Consider the following 3,481-nt stretch of genomic DNA (forward strand, 5'->3'; position numbering starts at 1 on the left):
TCCTTTTTTTTTTGAGACAGGGTTTCACTCTGTCACCCAGACTGGAGTGTAGTTGCACAATCACGGCTCACTGCAGTCTTGACCTCCTGGGCTCAGGTGATCCTCCCCCGTCAGCCTCCCAAGTCACTGGGAGTACAGGTGTGTGCCACTACACCCAGCTAATTTTTGTATTTTTTGTAGAGATGGGTTTTCACCATGTTTCCCAGCCTGTCTCCTTTCCTTTTTATGATTGAATCCTTTTGAAAAGAATGTTGTTTTCTTATAAAATTTTAATGAACAAAGAATATATTTTGGTGTTAAAATCTTAAACCCTATTAGATGGTACCATAAGGGTTTGTATTCTACTCAGGATATGTCCAAGGAAATGATAAGATTTGTTTGCATAAGATGGTAACAATATCTTACCTTTTGAGGCTAATATTTAAAACCCAAGAGTATGTTTTAATTGTTGGGTTGTTCTTTTTCTTGTATAGTATCAAAATATTATATGTTATTGTTAATAATTTTCAATGAATCCTTTATTATTTAAATAAAAGTCATTCTTATTGGGCTCATATGTTTTACCCCCACAAAATTGTGAATAGAATGTGTACAGTTTCATAAACTCTGAAATAAAAAATATAGGCAATTTTCTTTCTTTTTTTTTTTTCTCTCTTACGCAGAGGTTTCCAACACATTTTATTTTGCAGACCACTGGTTTGTAGCTTTTGAGGACCAACATCTGTATCAATTCCTATAAAATATCCAATCAATTTCAGTTTCATAGAAGGTTCTTCCATGCTGCACACCATGCTTATGGCTGAAGGTCCAGTTACACATGCATAAAGGCTGCCCTGCCCGCTGGTTCCTGGAGGAGGGCACGTCTGAGTTAAAGCTTCTTCCAGGAGCTCCATCTTCCCAGAGCTCGTTTCCTTTGGCAAGAAGTCAGTTTACATGTGCGACTTTGGTGCCTGTGAGCAGGAAGCACCAGAAACGTGCAGAATGTGCTGTTTTTTCTCTGATGAAGACAGGCACTTGAGGATCCAGTGCCCTTGTCGTTAATGACAGGAATCCCTCAATTGCTGAGTAGGTTAAAATATAAGGAAGCCTCTGCTTTATGAAACACAGGTGACACCTTTCAAGATTGCCTATTTATTCTAGAACTACATTAATTCAGGAAAATATAGGTCCCATGAAAGACTTAAAAATTTTATGAAACTAAAATCTAGTTTTTCCCAATAAATTGTATTTTAGGCAAAACCCTCCCAATGCTTCTAAAATAATACTAAAAGGGTCATCTGCTTATACAAGAGCAATTTAAAAAATTAAATATTTATTTGAATAACAAGTTTAAGTTGGATCTGCAATGTTGGCAATGCAGGTTTTTAACATAGATCACAAAAAGTGTGCACAAAAAATTACTGGTGCAAAGGACAAAATAATGCTAAGAATTAGGCTACATATCTGCTGATTTCAAGAAAACAAAAGGCCTGAAATCACTGTACAAAATAGAAAATGAATTAAACACTACCATCCACAGAACAGTCTTTATTATTGATTATATTTTAAAATTATTTGTGTAATTGTATATTGAATTGTAAATGAGTATTATACATGAACCTCCTTTCGGAAGGCAATTCCTTGTAGCACTATAGAACATCTAATTACATTGCAAAAAGAATCCTTTTTTGCTATCGATAAAGAAAACAGCTAGTGGTATTACTGTAAATATCAGGAAGTCTACAAAAAAAGAAATAAGATTTCTTTTTTGTCTCTTCAAAGTGTTTTCCATGCAGTGAAGCACTTGCCGTGTTGAACTGAATGCACTACTGAATGCACTATGGGAGAATGTTCTGGTCTGAGGTGCTCTTGAGAGAGAAGGCTAGGCTTTTCCAAATCAAACATTCAAAGAAATCATGCAACCCTTTTATAACTGGGATACCATCATATGCCACTTACCAATGCTGTCTCTCCAGAAAACCATTCAAGATGCTTAAAAAAACAAATAAATCAGACTTATGATAAATATACATAGAATGGGATCTATATACCAAATGCTATTTGACACGACTACTGGTAATGTCTGTGCTATGTAAAAGCAACTTTAAAAAGAGCCTATGTGGCAAGAGGTAAGTGTCTAAAGATTCAAAATGAATGAACAGTATTGGATAACAATATAATTCTCAACTCAGAAGCTGCCTCAAGATTAGGTGCATCTTCAGTTAATGTAATAGGAAAAAAAAGCAATGGATTTTATTTTATTAATTGTATCCACTTACAAACCGACGTAAGGTCACCTGATATGTAGACACAATGAGATTTCTGTTGTTTATAGTCTTTAATTGAAGTGATGATAAAGGAAATAGATCTATTTAAAAACAAAACCAAACAGCTATTTCTGTCTAGATTAAGAGGTGGCCCCGGGTGTGGGATTCACATTTTGAGGGGCCACTTGTGGTGCGACCTCGATGATCCCGGGTTTGTCTATGATTTTGGCTGTGCAGTTGCCCTTCTCTACAATCCCAATAATCCATGCTTGGTGGCCTTCACCATATTTGGGGAACTTTATCTCTGCACAGAACCGAGCTGCTTGCTCACGTGGTAAACAGATCAGAAGGCTGCCTGAGGTCTCTAGGCAGGTCCCATGCGTGAGGCTGAACATGTTTCCGCATGCCTTGCTCACCACAGCCATCTTGGCCAGCACTGGGAGGTTGTGAATTACAAATGACACTTCGTTCCTCTGCTGGTTGGCCAGGTTCTGTGCGTGGCCCCAAATCCCAAAGCCCGTGATGTCAGTGGCTGCATGGGCATTGAACGTGTGCATGAGTCCTGCAGCTGTCCTGTTGAGCCTCGCCATGTTCATCATGGCCTCCTGGTAGGCCAGCTCTATACCTTCTTGGGTGAACACTAGTTTAATCTTACTCCATTTCTCAGGAATATCCAGCCACTGGTGCACAGCCACTGCCACCTGTGTCCCCAGGGGTTTTGTCAACACCAGCACGTCTCCTGGCACTGCATTGTCTGGCATGATAAATTCACTGGGCTGGCAGACAATGGTAGCGACTCCTCCCAGGACAATCCAGGGTTTTAGTACTGTTAGGCCGCCCGTTACAGACGTTCCTGCTTCTTCAGCTGCGTCTTTAAAACCTTGGTTAATCAGAGGCTTCACTTTATCCCCTTCCCTGTCAGTCATTTTATTACTGACTCCAAGGAGCATCAGCATATTTTCACATTCCTTGACCCCCACTGCATAGAGGTCACTGAGGACACTGGCACTTGCTATCCTGCCCATCATGTAAGGGTCTTCTACGATCGGGTAAATGTAATCTGTGGTTTTGAAAGGGCATACCACAAGAATATTTCACGTCAAAGCCTTTTGTAAAGCGTGTACCCACCCCATTGCTAAACCTAGCAACAAAGTGAAATAGGGCAAGGTTGAAAAACAACTCCCAAACTAACTTAGGCAAACAATTCCAGGAATCTAGAAAGCAGAACAGACCAG

At 39.5% G+C, this 3,481-nt stretch overlaps 1 protein-coding gene across 2 annotated transcripts in view; it reads right to left on the reverse strand.

Moving 5' to 3' along the window:
- Window positions 1-2,267: 2,267 nt before the first annotated feature.
- Window positions 2,268-3,481, reverse strand: part of LOC105517431 (selenide, water dikinase 1-like) — a 7,086-nt gene continuing 5,872 nt past the window's right edge. The window contains exons 2-3 of one of the 2 annotated variants that reach the window (XM_011949967.1): window positions 2,816-3,315; window positions 2,387-2,608 (exon numbers count right to left, since the gene is read on the reverse strand). In XM_011949967.1, the coding sequence (XP_011805357.1) occupies window positions 2,387-2,608; window positions 2,816-3,315 (722 nt within the window). Of the gene's footprint in view, window positions 3,316-3,481 lie in introns of both variants that reach the window. The other variant, XM_011949966.1, reaches the window with a different exon arrangement.

Source organism: Colobus angolensis, unplaced genomic scaffold (assembly GCF_000951035.1).
Source record: "Colobus angolensis palliatus isolate OR3802 unplaced genomic scaffold, Cang.pa_1.0 Scaffold30, whole genome shotgun sequence".
In the NCBI taxonomy this organism is placed as follows: domain Eukaryota; kingdom Metazoa; phylum Chordata; class Mammalia; order Primates; family Cercopithecidae; genus Colobus; species Colobus angolensis.